Source organism: Limanda limanda, chromosome 9, assembly GCF_963576545.1.
Source record: "Limanda limanda chromosome 9, fLimLim1.1, whole genome shotgun sequence".
Lineage (NCBI taxonomy): Eukaryota > Metazoa > Chordata > Actinopteri > Pleuronectiformes > Pleuronectidae > Limanda > Limanda limanda.
In genome coordinates, this window is record NC_083644.1 from 11,029,803 (window position 1) to 11,048,410 (window position 18,608).

General features: G+C 43.9%; 1 protein-coding gene across 1 annotated transcript in view; it reads left to right on the forward strand.

The window, feature by feature from the left end:
• The window catches only part of ptprsa (protein tyrosine phosphatase receptor type Sa), a 112,014-nt gene that overhangs the window by 69,151 nt on the left and 24,255 nt on the right, over window positions 1–18,608 (forward strand). The window contains exons 19-28 of the mRNA XM_061077654.1: window positions 252–845; window positions 1,849–1,943; window positions 2,113–2,363; window positions 2,678–2,765; window positions 4,271–4,483; window positions 4,763–4,926; window positions 6,497–6,508; window positions 6,824–6,939; window positions 11,789–11,836; window positions 15,686–15,783. Of these exons, the coding sequence (XP_060933637.1) occupies window positions 252–845; window positions 1,849–1,943; window positions 2,113–2,363; window positions 2,678–2,765; window positions 4,271–4,483; window positions 4,763–4,926; window positions 6,497–6,508; window positions 6,824–6,939; window positions 11,789–11,836; window positions 15,686–15,783 (1,679 nt within the window). The remainder of the gene's footprint in view (window positions 1–251; window positions 846–1,848; window positions 1,944–2,112; window positions 2,364–2,677; window positions 2,766–4,270; window positions 4,484–4,762; window positions 4,927–6,496; window positions 6,509–6,823; window positions 6,940–11,788; window positions 11,837–15,685; window positions 15,784–18,608) is intronic.

The following is an 18,608-nucleotide window of genomic DNA, read 5'->3' on the forward strand; positions in this document are numbered from 1 at the left end:
TAATGTTTTTGCAGTATACTGCAGGCTGGAGAGACAACAGTGTCCCTGCTTCAATATTTGTAATGTTTTACCTGAAGAACAATGAAACTGTCTATAGTCAGAAATGTACTTGTGAAATATCTGAGCTATTTATCCCTGGTAATATTAGAAGGAATAGAAATTGTAAAATTGTATTTGATGGTTTTGAAGTCAAACTAATGATGTTAAGAAAAAAGGAATGACTTTGTTTTCTTCTTTCTCTATCTACACAGTGCCTGGTGCACCCTTTCTGTCTGTGGCTCAGGAATCAGAGACATCAGCCGTTGTTCGCTGGGACCCTCCAGATCTGACCAATGGCATGGATCTGCAGGGTTACCGGCTCCAGTTTGGCCGCAAAGATGTCTCTCCCTTGGCCACTCTGGAATTTGCTCCCCAGGAACGACAGTACCCTGTGGGCAACATTCACCGGGGTGCCACTTATCTCTTTAAAATCTCTGCCAAGAGCAGGGGGGGCTTTGGGGAAGAGGCTGTTGTGGAACTCGGTATGCCTGAGAATTCGCCAGGCGGATACCCTCAAATTAATGAGGGCTCCAATGTGACATGCTGCTCAGTGCAGCTGTCCTGGTCCCCACCAGTGCTGGCAGAGAGGAATGGGGTAATCACAGAGTATACGTTGGCCTATAAAGAGACTGCTGCCAAAGGAGCACCGCAGGAGCTGAACTTGGCCCCCAACCTGTCCAACTACGTGCTCAACAGCCTCAAACCGAACTCAGCGTACGATGTGAAAATTCGTGCACACACCAGTGTAGGTCCAGGGCCCTACAGCCCTCCTACCCAGTATCGGACGGTGGCCTTTGATCCAGCAGGTAGGGTTTGTCTATTTTTTTTCCGGCCCTGTTGGCAGGGGGTTGGAAATAAGCTGAAACCAATCTTCAGCAGCACAAAATGAAAACTGCCCACACCCCCTCCTTCAACCACCTCCACTTTTCCTCAAGAAAGAGAAAAAACTAAATGATTTTGAAATTGTTTGCCGCGGGATACTCACCTCACTAACCAAATTAAGGTAAAACCCAAGTCAGTAAGTTAAAGTCAGTCATTTTGAGAGAGAGGAAAGCAGCCTAGAATCTCAAGGTAAGTGCTGTTTGATCAGACACTCCTGTCAGTCATCCCTGCAGCCCTCTGCCAAGCATACTCACGCAGCTAATGCCATCTCACATCCCCAGTTTTCAAACAAGGTAGGACCTCAGTGAAACCAGTCACTCCAAGAGTATGTTTGGACTATTCTTAGATGTCAGGAAGCGGATAAAGTTTTTGGTTTTTTATTTTATTTCTTCATTTTGGGTATGTTTTGAGATAATCCTCCCTCTCCTGATTCCTCCTTCCCCTTCCTCTGTCCCTTGAGGGGACAGCTTGTGGCATGGCATCCCCCAGACTGTTGGCATGCTGTGTTTTGGGTCTGTCTCTACGCTCACTTGGCAGCTCGTTGGCAGTGCCAACTCGGACTCAATGGAGGTGAAGGAACAGTTGTCATTGAGACAATGTGGATCAGTTGTTAATCTTCATAATGGTCATGGGTTCAATGGCGCGGGTGAGACGGGTTGGCACTACCGACGAGAGCTAGCCAGTGGTTTGTCCTCCATGAGTCTTACGTGCTGTCTGTCCTAACCAATGGCGTTGCCCTTCTCACAGCCAATCACAGCTCACCTTTACACTCACTCTCCAACCAAGAGGAACGTTCCAGAGAAACTCCAACTGTTCTTTTTAAAGGTTTTTCTTTCCTTTGTGTCTCTAAATGTTTCACTCACTGAACATACACTGTCTTTCTTTCTCTTTTTTTCTCTCTCTTTCTCGCATTTGTCAACTTAACAGATGTCCCCAAGAATTTCACAGTCAAATGGGCCACCAAGACCGCAGTGGTTCTGGCGTGGAAGTTTTCTGAAAGCAGGTCTCCATACAAATGCACGGTGAGTAAATCCACCATAACTTCCAACATATCCACTCATCAGAAAAACACACATTTGACCATCCCAGTTGTGTATATTCAACCATTAGACTGATCAGAATAATCACACATCGAACTCTCCCTCTTACAAGTTATGGAATCAACTGCTTCTTCATCATCTGTTGAACTAGATTGAATACAACCGTCAGAAGATGGACGTGGATGCCAGGCTGATGAGGGTTCTCGTCACTGGACTAAGGCACAACACCACATATGAGTTCAGGGTGACCTGCCAAGAAAGCATGGACGGTGGGCCGAGGCACCGCGTGGTGGCCAGGACCGCGCCACTCATTCTGGTCAAGAAGCCCAAGATGGACATCTACGCGGATCCTGAGAACCTACTCACTATGTCCTTCCCACCGGTCGATACCCAGGATATCAAGTGAGTATAGCGTGCTGAAAGGTTTCTTGTGGGATTGAGTCTTTAGGTTTAAGTGTCGAGATGCTTGGGATCTGATGTGATATGGATTAAGATCTTAAGATGTCTGAGATGAGTTGAAATGGGGGGTAAGGTCTTTTCTGAGACAATCTGATCATCCGTCGAGCTCTTGCGAGTAATGGATTGTAATTAAAATGTCCTGTCAACTCTTTGGTAAGTGTTATTAATATGAATCAGTAATATGAACTGCCATGCAATATAAACTGAAGGAAATATTTGCTATTTCTTTGTAATGTATTATGCTGCTATGTTTCCAGGATCTTCTATGTAGTGGTGGTGCCTCTTAAGAGGACGATAGGAGCTGTCAAAAACCTGAAGAACCCTGATGAAATGGACATGGAAGAGGTAGGATCTATGTAGGATCAGTGAATGGTGGGGGGGTTAATCTAACCCAGCAGAAATGATTGCCTGTGTGGGAGTATTCATTCAAACTGAAAGAAACATGCCATATATTATACTATATATATACAGTATATATGTAATCAGTGGAGTTACATTCAAAACTTGAGCACCACTTCAGCTTGTCCTCTTTCTTTCTCTCTGCTGGTTTAAATGTGTGTTTTTAAATAAGGGAATCCAGAGACACATGTGTGAGTTAGCAGCAGTTGCATGTGCCAGGCAAATTGATGTATACATACCGTGTTAACAACACGGTTGTAAGTACATCTCAGCTATGCTAATTTATCCCCCTAAGCATGCAGCAGAGAGAATTACACAGTCCTCTCCCACTCTACCCATAGCTCAGGGTCACCTTGAGCATCACATCAACAGCAACCATCCCTATTGGATTTAGGATAACACACGTTCACTCTGCTTAGCGCTGTCTGCAGTTTGAAATGAATGGAGGGGTCGGGCGTTTGGGGGGTGCGGGCCTGGCTACATGGATCTATGTCCGACAGTTGGCAGCTTTTCCAATGTGAAGCTTCACCTAAACTTTGTTTGCACTGATCTCAGTTTAGTGAAAGTGTTCAAGTCCTTTTAATTTAGATCCACATCTCATCATATATCAATCATATATCATCGGGGGTATCGGTGCTCAAATCGTTTTGTGTGCCATACCATATACAAGTCTTTTCTATTGAAGAGCTTTACTTCTGGACATTGTAAAAAAGCGTTTGACAGCAACAAAAATGTCATCAATACTTAAATAATAATCTTTATTTTTACAACTGTTTTCATGGCATGAAATACAGTATGAAGTACTTTTCAGAAAACTGTTACAACAGCAGGTTAAAGACAGAACATCACAAGACAGTAATAAATATATATATTTTTTTAACTTAAGTTTTTATTAAACTTTTCTTAGGCATGGTACATGGCAAATTAAACATGTTTCTTTATACAGGAACAAGTAGTATATGGTTGAGAATTTACTCTAATAACAGACTTCGCACATATTTGTCTCAAAAATAGGCAGCTATTACAAAACAAAGTGAGTTCATAATGATATCCACTCATAAGAGAGTAATATAGTAAAACAATTAAATGTTTTAATAAATCGTTAAAGCAATGTTTAATTCAAGAAAAGTCTAAACAAGATCATAAATATACATTTGAGCAGTTTCAGAAAGGTGTCAACAGAGGGTGCATTTCTCATATGTAGTGGGAGTTCCAAAGTTTTTAATATTTGGTGCACAATTACAGAAAGCTGCTTCACTGTATTAGTTTTTTGCAGTTTGTGTGTGGCAGGTGTAGCAAGCCAGCGCTAGCAAGTTGGAACATAATCCAATGTTCTTGTTCTCTTGTTGTTCAACTAGTCGTTCTTGAGTCCTTCTAAATGACCAATTATTTTATTCGGAGACACGAAACGGAACAGCCAAAGTAAACAAATGCCCTTTTGCCTCAATCAGCTGTTGCGGGAGGTGACCCACAAGCGTCGCTCCCGCCGTCAGCTGGCGCAGCAGGACCAGAGGAAGCCCTTCATCACGGCGTGCTTCAGGCAGCTGCCCTCCAGCTTCACGGTGGGATCGGACCACCGGCACAGCAGCTGTGAGAACAAGCCTCTCGAGCCGGGCCAGGAGTACGTCTTCTTCCTGCTGGCTGAACTCAACGCCACCGCTGGGGTGAGTTACCGGTGCAGCACAGTTCAGTTAGCTTCCTTTTGGTCAATTTATTTTTGTCGGAGTGGGTTTAATAATTCAGCTCCGTTAATGTAATCACGGTTCACTGCGGTTTTGTTCATCTGAGGCTAACCCAATTCATTCCTTTTTAATATATTAAATATATACTATTCAAACCAATTCTCAGTTTATGCTGGTTAGTGGAGACGCTCCAAGGTACTGGTGCAGAAACCATTCTGTCTCCTGGACGTTGTTTCACTTGTGCCTGATCTTTCTCCTCAGAAAATGTTTGCCACCAGCCCGTACACGGACACAGTGATGACCCCTCAGGTGGTGGGGGACCCCCTGCCAGTAGAGACTGGTGATGGACTCATATGGGTGGTGGGCCCAGTGCTGGCAGTGGTCTTCATCATCTGCATCGTCATCGCCATTCTCCTTTACAAAAAGTGAGTTGCTTGCGGATTGTAGTTGTTGTGGTGAATGCAGTTTGACGTACGTTTAGACTATACCGTACAAAAATAACATTGTTCAACCTCAAATGACGAATAAAATATTGCCCAAAGTTTCTGTATTTTCTACCGAGCAACCAGTTTAAATGTTTTATACTGGGAACGTGTAAACTTTTCACCCTAAAAGGGGAATTAATTCCTTTATCTTTGCATTGTTAGTTTGTGCCAAGCTCAAACCAACAATATAATTATAGAGAAACTCACCAACACAGCGAATATGTTTTCCGCCATTCGATGTTGAACCAATGGTTTTGGAATGTAACAAACTGAAATAATTGCATGTGAGGGAGCATGTCAAGAGATGAGCTTATTTTGTATTAGTAGCAGCATGATATTCAAAGACCCACCAACCCTTTTGCATGTAACTAAAAAAGAGCTTTTTTCTTCTTGTGTTAAAAAAGATTGTTGTGGAAAGTGAGGGGGTTGGAGAGAGAAGAGAGGAGGAGATTCTTTGAGATGCTGCTCAGTAGCTCGGAAAACCTTTGATCAAGAGAGCTCACGGATATGTTTTAAACCTACATATCATAATTTAGGGAATAATACTCTGTGAGGGATTTATTCCAACTTACCTTACTTATCATTGTCACCATTATGAGTTTAAAGATTGTCGGGGTGTGTTACCATAATTTCTAGTCGTGGACATTCAACTTTTATGGTTCAGCAGCCTTACGGGAGGCAGCTGTCTTTCTGTTAGAAGTCAAAATAAATTTAATATTCCTCCGTGTCCTGGGACATTGGAACATACACTTAGAGTGAGTTGTAGTTCTTTAGCCTCAGCGACTGCAGGTCCCAGCTGAACGCTGGTGTAAGAGGTTTCCCCTCATGTCGGGGGAACATCCCTGCATTGTCTTAGAGAGGGGGGGGGGCTGGGGTGGGGTGGCAGGGCTGGTGTGAGCAACACAAGTGCAGCTTGCTACTGTCAGATGATCCCTGACTGTCTGACCTTGCCTTGCCTCCGCCTTGGTGGTTAGGGAGAGTAACATCTCTCCTTGGATCTCTCTCTTTTTTCTCTCTTCTCTTTCTCTCCACCTCACTCTCCCGTCTCCCCCGCTCCATCTCACCCTGGTGAACAGTGTTTCCTGGGTCTGCCCTTGGCCCTGACATTCCCCTTCCCCGTCTCTATCTGGCTTTTGTGCACACACATAATCGCAGACACACACACACACACACACACACACACACACACACACACACACACACACACACACACACACACACATTGATACAGGCTCACGAGTGCGCTCACCTGCACATCTCATTGAACATGCACTTGTTCTCCCACTCCTCTGATACACATTTTAATGCATGCACACACTCATCCCCTCCAAATGCTGATGAGCCTTATCTGGCGTTCTGCGAGCCCAGCAGCGACCCCTGTGAATGTATACTGCTCTCTATTGATTTATCTCTCTTCTTGCTTCCACCCCCCCCTCTCCTTCTCTCCTTGTGTGTTTTCACCATCTTTTTTTTATATTTATTCGACTCCTATTGCTTTCTCTGGAAACAGCAAACCTGACAGGTAAGGCATAGCCGTACTTTATTGCATTTTACAGGGGTAAACATAATAGCCTGCCACGGCGAAACCGATGCCTTTAATTAGCAAAGGGGGTGAAGGAGAGTTTTGTGAACTTCTCAGCTCTTCGATGCTCGATGCTTAGTTTCACTGGAGCGTTTTCAAGCCACTGAGTTACCTGTCAGCTGTGGACTTCCTCAGGAAATGTCTTAGGATTGTTTTGTCGAGCCGAGTGCTCACAAAAATAATTATTCTGTTGTTTTTTGTGTGTGTGTGTGCGTCTTTCTCCTCTTTCTACTCTGCGTTTGTCTCACTCTGCAGTCGCAAGAGAAAAGAGTCGGAGCCGCGCACAAAGTGTCTGCTGAACAACGCAGACATTACCCCCCACCACCCCACAGACCCTGTGGAGATGAGACGCATCAATTTCCAAACTCCAGGTACAGCAGCAACACGCAGGACATACACAGAGGAACACAAACAACTCATTATAGAATAGAACCCGTATATAAGTTGCTGATTAGCTGTATATGCAGTAGGTTTGGCCACATTGTTCAATATTGGCTTTTCACTGTGTGACAGATGTGAACAGGGAAGTTTGTTTATGTATCTTTAGGTGTGTAGGACAGACTCAACTTTGCTTCAAGGAAATTGTTTACAAGTGTTATGATAATAAAACACTAGTACGTTTGTGTTACAATATACATTTCATTTAAATAACATCGTTTTGATTGTTGAATAGAAGAGGGCGTCTTTTAAAAAAGGTGTATTTCATCGGCTATCAGGCTATTCAGAAGGTTTTATTGGTGAAATACACAGACAACACACACAAGGCTTAACTGGGGCTTTAACAGGCCTAATGCAATTTCAGCCGTTTTGCTGGAAGCTCAAAATCACTGCTTTATTGAAAGCTACTGAAATGGAAAACAATTTCTAAATTTGGCAGAAGAAAAAACAAGTTGATTAGCAGCCGCTCTAATCCAAAATGTTATTATTTGGTCAAGTGAAGACATAACTGCTGAAATCCTTCGTTCTTGACACCGAATTATTCATTTACTTTGAAAACTATTACTTTTTTACTCAAAGATAGACGTACACGTGCAATTCTGTGTTTTAAATTACACTTTTATTGGCAACAGTTTGTAACATTGGCTCACACATGCACAGAGCTTATATAGAAATTAGCTATTCACAAATCATGCCGTGTAAATTTGTTTTGCAGCATAAACTCTGTTCATGAAATGCTCCCATATAAGTCTGTCTGACATTATGTGCCTTCATTACTACCTCCAAGCCATTATATGTTTGTCATGTCTTCATGTAATAATTAGAGATTTATCAATAACAGATAATTCCATCGATAACAAATAGTCAGAAAATGGAGCCTGTCGACGGATTCAGTCTTTTTATGTTGGGAACAAATCCTGTTTTGAAGTTCTCCTTTAGTTTTTTACCTGCTTCCACTTTTGTCTTACTTTCCTTCTGGTGTTCATCCGAGCTAAAGCCCGGTGTTAACAACAGAGCACATTTGATCCCACACTCATTCTCTAAGGCTCCTCCACCTAAAGCTTGTCTGACATCTTCCTCCTGCCTCCTTTTCAGGCCCATTATCAGACAGCTGCCTTTCTGGTTTCCAGCTTCCTGTGATTTAGGGCTACGCTGGCATCCACAGATAGTCGTCTTTAACCTGATTTGATTTGAATTTTCTTTTTCCATATTTGGGTTCATTTACATGCCATGGTTTGCAAAGAAAAAGACGCATTTTTAAGTCGCATGTCTTTCCTCTGCCAGGAAGGAGAGTTAAGATAATGAGATTGTTGTCCCCATAGTTACCTCAAGCTGAGCATCATGGGATACTTTTCACAGAATCAACATTTTCCCCCTGTTACCTCGTATTAGGAGCCTCGTCTTTTAATGCAGATGCTTCAGATGATATTCTCTCCTCCAGCATTTTATTTGACAGCAGACCTGTTGCCCGGTTTAAATGACATTGCTCTCAGCCACCCAAGCAAACTGCAGAAACGGTTTAAATTCTCCAGCGGAGGAATAAGCACTCCGTCTCCATCGCTTCTGTTTGCACCGTTCTTTCTTTTCCCTTCTCTGCCTCCCACCTTTCTGCCTCCTTGCCGAGTTGTCTTTCAGCCATCCATCTGTCATCCACAGCCAGTCCCAGCTCCATCAAAAGAGCTCCGATTTCAAAATGGAGCATTTATCTCCAGCTTCTGTGGGAGCTCAGGCATGCTGCCTCGAGTCTGTATCTCGGAGTGGGGGGAAAAGAAGAAGGACTTTTTTTTTTTGCATGAGCGAAGGGAGATACGGGGATGAAAAGGAGATGCACAAACCCACTTGTGCGCCGAAATGTGGAAGTTCAATTTGCTGTCCTCATCTTTATCTTGCTGGGTATTCAGAGCCCTATCAGTGGCTCTGTAATGACAATGTTATAATGGCCATTCCGGCTATTTGTCTCTCTGACTTCCAGCGCTTCCCTACGTGCCCTCAATCGTCCGCCTGGCTTCCTTAAATAATGGAACTTCTTGTTGCAATCTCGTGCTCCATTTTACACAACATTCACAGATGCATGTTGGAGACTTGTCTTTAAGCATGACGGGGCGTTTCGACAGCCCGGCCGTTGTTCCACGGAACTGTGCGATTCCCTTATCTCTGCACCCGGGGAATTTAATTTGAACGGACAATTTTAGCCCAATTAAGTGGCCCGGTGAGCATTTGTGAACATCCCCATCAGCTAATGGCGACCATTGTTCAAACGAGCATACTCCCAGTGCACTTCACCGAGGCCTCTCCGATCCAGCGGAGTATATGCCACATTGGCCATGTGTGCTCACTGACCCCTAGTGCTGGAGAAGAAAAACAAATGATATGTTTTGGATTAGAAACCCCCGTGAGTGAAGCACGGCCCATGTGTTGTAGATTGTGCTCAGATTTCAGACAGATCAGTTAAAAGGAGTGTGTGTGTGTGTCATGTGTCAGCCTCGCAGTGACATCCCATAACTCCTTGGGGCACGGAGTGGTTCGTTTTGTCATTATCTTCATTGGCGCCCGGGGTTTAATTGGCAAATGGGGCCAAAGTAATGAAGCAGCACGACTCAGTGGATGTCTACTGTCTATCAGCCCCCTCCACCACTTTACTACAGGGACTCTCTTTCCTCTCTTTTTTTCAGCGTTGATCCCCTTTTCACCCTTTCCTTACTGTTTCTCTTTTTCCTCCGCTCGTCCCAGTATCTCAGTTATCAGGAGGATTACCAGCATTACACGATACTATCTTCTACATCGTCACTGTTGAGACAGGTGAACTGAGTTTCACTGGGTTTACTCTTCAACGCACCTCTGATCTTTTCGCATTTTATTCCCGCCCTCTCCATCTCTGTTTCTCTTTATCTCCTCCCTCCGACACAACTATATGGCACTTCGCACCCCCGCAGTTCTGTCAAAAGAAGCGTCTCTCACATCGGAGCATGTAAGAAAATCAGATGGGTTTTTTCTCTCTCTCAGCATCACACGCTGGCAAAAATACGCGAACAGCAGCCAATCGCATCAGCAGCAGCCTGCTTGTCCCCCCCCCCCCCAGATTAGAGCGACTGCAGCACCAGCTATAGCCTTCGTCCTCCTCCTCTTCAGAAACGGGTCTATCGGAACCCACGGCACACGCTTACGCATAAACATAATCACACACGCCTGTACCTCCCACCTGCTGGGATGAGTGACATTTGGAGACAGTGGATCAGAGCACCCCCTGCTAGCTCTAATTAGTCATTGTCGCAAATCAATTAGGGTGAGGGGGAGGTTCGATGTCTTCATCTCTCCTCACTCATTTGCCGCCGATGGCCTGACGTCCTTTCGCGATAATGTTAGTGGAGGTAAACCCAACGTAACTCAGTTCAGCAGCTTACCCTCAAAAATATGAATCCAGTTTAGTTTGGCCTCCCCTGAGACTGACGACCTTCCTGCCGTTTGGCTTTATTGCTTTTTTTTGGAACCAGATTCTTGTGGAAAGTTTATTTCACAAAAAAAGAAGTCATTTTTCCTTTTCCTTCTATTTCTCACGTCTAATTCTGGTCCAGATGATCCGTTTTTTGCAGATCATCCTCGGGTGATGTGATCCTTTCTCTTCGCTGAGCGACCCCTGTTGATCAGAACTCAGCTTTCGGCCCAGACTCCTTTCCCTTTCGCTCGATGGGCGACTCGCCAGCTTCCCATCAAAGTGCGTCTCTGAGCCACATGTCCAGTTAACGCTGTCACAGATGGCTCCTTTCTGCATGAGCAGCTAAGGAGACCTGAGTCTACCCGGACATCTCATCGGCTGGCCCAGGCCTCAGAGGACTTCTCCTCTGGAGCAGATAAGACTTTGAACCATCGCCGCACTCCTCAGACCTTCTGACTCCCATCAGCCCCGTCTCCACCGCTGTCAGCCAAGAATGCGGTCACTTTTCCACACCTTTCACTTGCAATGCCTCAACCCCCCCGAGCCACAGACAAAGGAATCGTTCACAGTTGGTTTTCACCGGGAAACATAAGCTGGTTTTGCCATTCCCCATCTTTTACTCTTGTGAAAGGACCCTTCTAACTTCTGTTTATGAAAGCTCCGAGATAGCAAATCCGCTTATTATCCTGGTCTCTATGGGCTGTGATATGAAGGGGTTACCCAGCAGTAGCGGGGGGGGGGGAGAGCCACTGACACCCGTGGCTAACCAGTCTGCTCCGAGGAAGATGATGACAGCGACTGGGATTTGGTTGCATGTCGGTGCACCTCAAATCTGTAATCCAGGCCCCCCTGAGAAGGTCCAGGGTTCATTCATGATGACATGATATAGTTTATCATTTGTTTTGTAACCTCTGTGCAGGAGGTCATGATTTCTCTCATATCTGTTTGTCTGTTTGTTTATTTTTCAGCAGAATACGCAAAAAGCCAGACCTGATTTGCCCCAAACTTGGTGCAGGTCCGGAATAAGCGGAAGATTTAGGATCTTTTCATTCCTGTCCTTTATATCTTAAGATATTTTTCTTCAGGAAACAATGTATAGAAAATCTGACATTTATTTTGTTATTGCATCATCAGACCACTTCCTTCTTCCTGTTATTTTTCTATTGTAGGAGCGAGACAGACGTGTGTAGGATTGTTTGGCCTTCACGGACGTGTGCGCTCTATCCAGCTCTAGTTTCATGGTCTTTTATGATTTTCCACATTTTTGTTTTCATTTTTTTTTATAGAAGGAGCCTTCTCTGTTGCAGCCCTTTGAAACCATTTGCCTTTATGTTTGCTGTTCTTTACAGATTCTGGTCTGAGCAGTCCTCAGAGTGAAGCAGATATTGACTATGAAAGTTAGTCTCCATGCTTTAAGCGTTTGCATACCAGCTTTCTTTATGTTTCTCCCGAGCACAGCTTGCCTCCATTTTCAAATACATATTTTGCATTTGTTTGTTTTTTTTCACATGATGCAGCAACAATTTCTGCTCTAATTAATTTAATGTGGGTTTCTATTTCTTTTATGAATTCCTTAATTGGATGTCAGTCACGATTCTCACTTGGGCTGTTGGCTACGCATTAATCCCCCCACGCATAAATAACCTGTGTGATCCCGTCTGCTGATGTAGAGACGGTTGAGAGGTGTTTCTTTCCTTTTTTCTTTTTTTTTTATTACAGGGGAACATGTCTGTGTTATCCCACCCCCGCCCCCCCCCCATCCCCATCCTCACCTCCTTGTTGTTGTTCTCCCCCTCACTCCGTTCTCCTCCTCCTTCACCACCACTGCTCCATTTCCATTCTGATCTAACGGGGTCTTTCCTGTGCTCCGAGATAACGAGCAGAATTAATTAGAGCCGTGGCAAACAATGGCTCGACATTTGATCACCTCCTACACCCCTACCCCCCCCCCCCTCTCCCCTCTCGTTGCAAAAAGGATCATCCGAGAGAAAAAGCTCAACTTTCTGGGTTTCCTCGTCCCCCTTTTTTTCCTCCCCCTTCTTCGTATTCTTTGCTTATCCTCAGACAGACTTCTTCCCTTTTATATGGAAATATAAAACATCATAAATAGGCTCTTTGAAGAGACGCTTGTTTGACGTATCCGTAGGAATCATTTCTCAGGCACAAATCGACTGCACATCGGGAGATTGGACATGTGTAATTATAGGCTAGTTTGTTTTGCTGTGTTTATTGATCAGGCTGTCGATTGTGGTGGAAAAAAAATTATAGAGTCTGTGCGCGGATAGGAGAAATCTCTGGGTGATTTCTGCAGTTATTTCTTTCTAGCAATAATTTGTCCTTGAGTGACTTTGCCAGACTGCGGGTCGAGGCAACGCCCGGTTTTGAAAGGGAATCTTTTCACGGATAAACACGGCGACGTGCAGCGGCGAAAGGAATAAAACAAATCAGGGCCGATCCTCTTGTTTATTTTGAGAAACACAACAAATGAAAAGTACACAGGGAGAGAAATAGATGCACAAAACGTTGAGTTTAATCTAGAGCTTCTTAAAAGCTTTTTGCAATTTGTTAGGCAGGCAAAGGCCAACCTGCGACGGAGTTCAAATTACATTAATATTTTGTATAGTTTTAAGTATTCAAATTGTTTCCATACAAGTTTTAAAAAACAATCTGCCCAACGCTGGTTTGTGTAGCCTTCAACCTGTTCCACTGGCAGTGCATCATGGGATTTTGTGATGTATATGTAAACACTCTGACCTCAAATATCTCTGTAACAGTAACAGATACTTAAACATGCAGACTGTAGGCAGTAAACACAAACTGAAGAGGAACTGATAGAGTTTGAGTTCATCTGTATTTCACACACGCTCATAAATACACATAGACAAACACACACACACACACTTTGATCTCCCTTCAAACAGCCCGCTCTTGTACTCACAAGGAGAAAGTGAGGGGCCCCTCATTTGCATACACAGTAACTTATTTTTGCTCAAATCTTCAGATATCTTCTTTTTCAATTTAAGGCAAGAAAATGAGCTACCAAATTAAGTTTGCAATATTCCCTATTTGTTTTCTCGTCGCATGTCTTGATGAATTTTTTGGAAGAGATTAATAACTCCTTCTCGTCCTTAACTGGTGCGACCATAATCTGCACGCGTTGTTAGCTCGCTGAGAAACTTAAGTACGAATAAAACACGCATTAATATAATTGGACTTGTGTTCTTTGCTTTGAAAGCTTTTATTTGGGTTCATCAGGAGATTGAATTGAAAAGGAAAATGATCTAAAAAAGTAGAACAGTGTTAATTCAGTAAACATCATTCAAACGATCCATTAAGAAGTTTCATGGGTGTTTGGTGCACAACTCTTGTCAAGTTGTCGGCTAATGTGGTGTGTCCATTCATTTTCTGGAGAATGTCACGCCATCCAGTGTCGTCTCCACTCGCCTCATAGATCTTCATGTAATTGACGCCGTCGCATTGTTCCCTCAGTGTAAAATAAATTACCATCACTAATGAAGACTGTCAGCACAGAGACTTGGGCCCCCCCCCCCCTCTTAAGTTAACAAAAGCAACCACAACATCAGTGACCCAGTGACATGGTGGGGAGGGTATTAAGCTTTATCAAAAGAGGAATTCTGAGGACGCTTAATGCGATTATGTCGATCTGCGCAGCCAATTAAGTCTGAGTACCTTTATTTTGTGAGGAGGTTTCAGTGTTGACATTTGACCTTGTCACTCGTGGGGAAAACAGGCTCCTTACTATGAACGCATTAAGTATTTCCAGGCCCCATGCAGGGGACAGAGCCACAATCTATGGCTGCTCCATATTCCATTACATGGCCCCGGCATTATGCTCCTAAATGGATTAGCGACTGAAGTGCACAGCAGTGCCGATAATATTGTAACAGCGGCAACACAGTATCGAGTGGATATTGGAGCTTGGGGAAAAAAAAGGGAAATCTCACAATTTTCTAACCCGGCAGAAAATATAGTTTTTTATGAGAATTCCTTTTGAATAAAAAGGCAGAAGGATTTTGGAGCAGAACATATTGGACGTACAGCTGCAATTTTTAATTTTTAATTTTGGAAGGTAAGAGGTGTTTGTCTTAGACTGTGAGGGAACCGGGGAAAGGATAGAAAGAGCAGCTTGCGGGCTTTGCACCTGCTGGCTGGAATGGAGCAGCTCACTTTGTCACTCAGCATCACTCACACTCCTAAACCTCCCTCTCCCCTCTCCCACCCCCCCATCACATGGTCGCCCAGGTCAGGGCTCTGGTCGAGTATAAGCGTGTTTTTGTTTTAGGCAACAATCTAAATTTAGTCGCTCTGCTAACTACATGGCACAATGAGAGCATCATAGACTGAAGATGCAGAAACAAGCCTGTGGCATATCTTTGGTCGGTCCACATTCTAAGATGATAGCTTCCCTCTCATCTCACTTTTTTAATTGGTAGGATTGATGCTCAAAGGACCAAAGTTTAGATAATTATAATATTAATATATTGTGTTCATTGATGGACAACAAGAAATACCCCAGTTTAAAGTAACATCATCCTTTAAGACTCAATTCTATTTTTTCCTAGTGATCTTGAGTTTTCCTCTTTTCCGTTGATAGCCGCTGTGCTAAAAGGAAATGTAGCTTTTGATTATCTTCAGTGAGAAGAACAAGGGATTTTTTTTGTCAACAGAAGAAGTCCATTGATCCAGAGAGTTAAAAAAGGCCTCTCCTGTTTCTTGTCTTGTGATTTCACCATCAAAACCTTAGTTTTTTTTTTATCTTATGTCATTTTTAACTCTTTCCCAGGCTATTAAAATGATTCATACCTCTGGATATAGGATTCGTGAGCAGGTTTTTTCTTCTCTGGCAACATTCAGCACTTCTCAGGCTCATTGGTGAACTCAGTCAGTCAGGATCATGATCACGGTCGGACTTCACACGTTTGGGTCTGCGGGTGTTTGCTGGCTTCTTTGTCGGCCATGCTTGGCAAACCTTCTGAGCTCTGGCCTGGTCCAATCAAGTGCCTTTAACATCACCAGTCAATACATTCTGCTGTGTGTAATATTCACCATGTTCGGCACAAGCTTCCTCACCACTAAAACCCAACTTCCATTGTTATGTAAGCAAGTAATTCTCACGCATAAATGGTGTGCAGCGTGCTTTTGTTAGTTGTGAACTCGTGTCCTGTCTGCAGCACTAATGAATTTTCCTTCCTCGGGAATGTTCTCTCCATTCTTCTGGCACGCAGGTATGATGAATCATCCTCCCATCCCCATCTCCGAGCTGGCGGAACACACGGAGCTGCTCAAAGCCAACGACAACCTCAAAATCTCCCAGGAATATGAGGTGAGTGGGCCAAAGGTTAAAACCCTTCAAAGTTTTCTCAGCATATTGATTCGTGTCTGATTGTGTTTTCGTTGTTAGAAACACAAGAGAGGCCCTTCTCTTCTCTGGGGGAAATGTCTGTTTCTCCTATTTAACTTCTTCTCCCGGCATTTTTGACAATGTTGAATGAAGCGAAGGAAATATCAGTTGCACTCAGCCTCTTTGATCCGCTGATATGTTTGTTGCCTCAGCACGGGCAAAGTAAGTCAGCTGTCATTTTCCACAGTGAGAGATTTTTCTCCGGAACTCCCAAATGCAATTTCCCTCAAATTCTTGGCTCACTAGAAGAATTACTCAGTAAGGGATCCAGCCCTGCATCTGGGAACTTTCTTTTGTGACACCTGAAATGTGTCTCTTACAAAATGTGGGTAACTGCATTCAACAGAGGAAAATACAAACATTTTTAACTATCTTTTACATGATTAATTACTTAAACATGCAAAAATAAAACATGTATTGCTGAGGGTAGCTTCAATGATGGAAATCAATGTACAGTTGTAAATATTCCATAGATGTTCCATGTTTTAAAGATGACAGCAGCAGATGTTAACTCACTACAGTCAAAAACAGAACGAAATGCTGACATTAAATATATACATATAGGAATTTCCTCTGTTGAAAGAATGTACTGTAAAACAGGGGTTAATTTTATATACATATTTATATATTTAAAATGTGTAGGCTAGAAATTACAGGTTGAAGGCTATCTCAAAGATTTATTCACAAAAAAGTACTAAATGACTCAGTTGGGGGATAAATAAATGCTTTAAAAGTCGTTAACACAACATTGATCTTTCTTTTACAACAGATATATAGTCGGCTGTTTTAAGCAGAACTCCACTAATGTGATTTTGGGTAAAAGCTCACCAGCAGACCGGCTTCAGCATAGTGTGTGTGTGTATATGTGTGCGTGTGTGTGTGCATGTGCATAGACGTGTGTGTGTGTGTGTGTGTGTGTGTTTGGAAGGAGTAACTGAGCTGTCTGAGCCCTGAGACCGCAGCGGTTATAAATGACACCAGAGTTGATTAGAAATCAGGAGCGCTGAATCAGCTCTCGTTTGCATACAAGCAATATCCTTTCCTCGCCATCCCTAAATCACTGGACCTGTCGCCTTCTGCGCGCCAGGCGAAGGTGGGAAGCGGCTACACCAGCAGAGATTGCCGTCATCATGCCTGCCGGTCGGTGGATGTTGGTGGATAATGACTTCTCATTGCAATCCAGTATTTCTTGGGTATCTATTATTCATAAATCCACATCCGGCTGTGTACCAAATGGACAAGCTTGTTCCATTCGGGGAGGAAGAGAGACGCCAAAGTTGATGCTTTGCTGCAACTACAGCTTCTAATTACTTGGCTTCCAGAGAGAGAGAGAGAGCATTAAACCGCCCGCTCGTCTCTTCTCCCGCTCCTTCTTCCTCGCTCCCTTCCTGTCCCCCTGCCCCTTCGCAAAACCACCCCACAGGAAAAATAAATGACCAAATTAAATAGAGAAGTGTAATTTTAATTTTGTTATTTTCTTGATGAATGGCTGCTCGTCCGGGGACCCCGGCTTGCCAAGCGCAGCTCTACGGGGCTTTGACTGATTGGTTTTTAGCCAGGCGGGATGTGAGGGAGGAGGAAGAAATGGAAGGGAGAGGCGAGCGAGGAGCGGGAGGAGCGGGAGGAGAGAGATGAGGTGGGGAGGCTCGGTTAATGATGAGGATTCAGTGAGGGGAGAGAGCGCAGAGCATCACAGCTGGAGAGCGGAGATGAAGAGGAGATAATCTGACGTACAAGTGGTAATGAAAAAAAGGCGGCCTGGGTTTTACCTGAAGATACTGCAGCCAGAGTCAGTTCCCTTTCTACTGGCAGCCGGTTTCGCCGCCATGTCCTGAAATCTCGTCCTCTTGACTGATGCTGACGTTCATCTTCAAACATGTCACCATGAGGAAGAGGAGAAGAGGGAAATTCATGTCGGATTTTAATTATTTGATGTGGTTTCCCTATTTTGAATTTGGGGATATTTGAGGGAAGTTACGCCAATCTTTATATGCAGACACAAGTAAGCACACACATGCACGCTCACATGCACACTCACATGCACACACACACATGCACACTCACATGCACTCTCACATGCACACCCAGCCTAAAGGTATTCTTGAAAGAAAATGGGGTAGGTGGGTTCCTGCTGCATAGCGAGGGACTGTAAACATCGGAGAGGAGATGGAGAGACAATTGATGTGTTTACATAGACCTAGAATACTTTGAAGATGGAGAGATGCAGATAAGTGTGGGCAAAGAGAGAGGGATGGAGAAACGAGAGGGAAAGAGGAGGGAAATGAGAGAAGCAATAAAGACCGTACATGCGAGATCACATTTCCAGTTGGTTTTCAGTGTGTCCCTTTAAAGCCCCGCCCTGCACGCCGAAGCCTGCAGATATCCGTCAAGCCTTCGTCGCCACGCCAACGGAACGAGTGGCGCTTATAAGCAAACATGGACTCGTAATGGAATATTTAATTATCCAGACACGGGAACAGAATACTTATCTGGATTTCTTGTATTATAGAGAGGCGGCTGAATTTGTCTTTCACGCGGGCGTCAGGTCTCGCTCCACACCCTTCGCCGACGCCTTCATCAATATTGTTATTTGTCATTACGTAGCTGCCACATTAATGATCCTGATTAAGTAGTTGTGTGCTGCTGCTGCTGCTGATGTGAGAAGCAGGTTTCACCATATCATGTATTTTCTCCCTTTGGGGGAAATCACCCTCTCAATTTCTCTCTCTCTCTCCTCTTATACCTAT